Consider the following 344-nt stretch of genomic DNA (forward strand, 5'->3'; position numbering starts at 1 on the left):
CAGCTTAACTGATGTCCTGAAGAGCATTCCTAACCATGGATAGTTCACCCAAGCTGACTGGTGAGACACTGATTGTCCATCACGTTCCCCTGGTGCATTGCGAGGTCCCTGATAGACAGTGCTGCTCCGTGAGCAAAAGGACCAACCCCTTCTGCCAGCCAGAGCTAGGCATTACACAGACCTCTGCCCTTCTGGACAGACACCTTTCACAAACTGACTCCTTGGTGTACAGAAGCTTTCTCCAGCCCTCCAAAACCTCAGCAGAGGACTCAGACAACAAAGGCGGCAAAGCGAGGGACTTGATTGTCCATAGTGTCAGTAAGCAACACAACCCTTTCCTGCTG

At 51.7% G+C, this 344-nt stretch overlaps 1 protein-coding gene across 1 annotated transcript in view; it reads left to right on the top strand.

Moving 5' to 3' along the window:
• Window positions 1-35: 35 nt before the first annotated feature.
• LOC104620319 (iporin-like) overlaps window positions 36-344 on the top strand; it is a gene marked incomplete at its 3' end in the record, with an annotated part of 2045 nt that continues 1736 nt past the window's right edge. The window contains exon 1 of the mRNA XM_010286501.1: window positions 36-343. Within this exon, the coding sequence (XP_010284803.1) occupies window positions 36-343 (308 nt within the window). The remainder of the gene's footprint in view (window position 344) is intronic.

The sequence above is a fragment of the Phaethon lepturus genome, unplaced genomic scaffold, assembly GCF_000687285.1.
Source record: "Phaethon lepturus isolate BGI_N335 unplaced genomic scaffold, ASM68728v1 scaffold29994, whole genome shotgun sequence".
NCBI classification, from domain to species: domain Eukaryota; kingdom Metazoa; phylum Chordata; class Aves; order Phaethontiformes; family Phaethontidae; genus Phaethon; species Phaethon lepturus.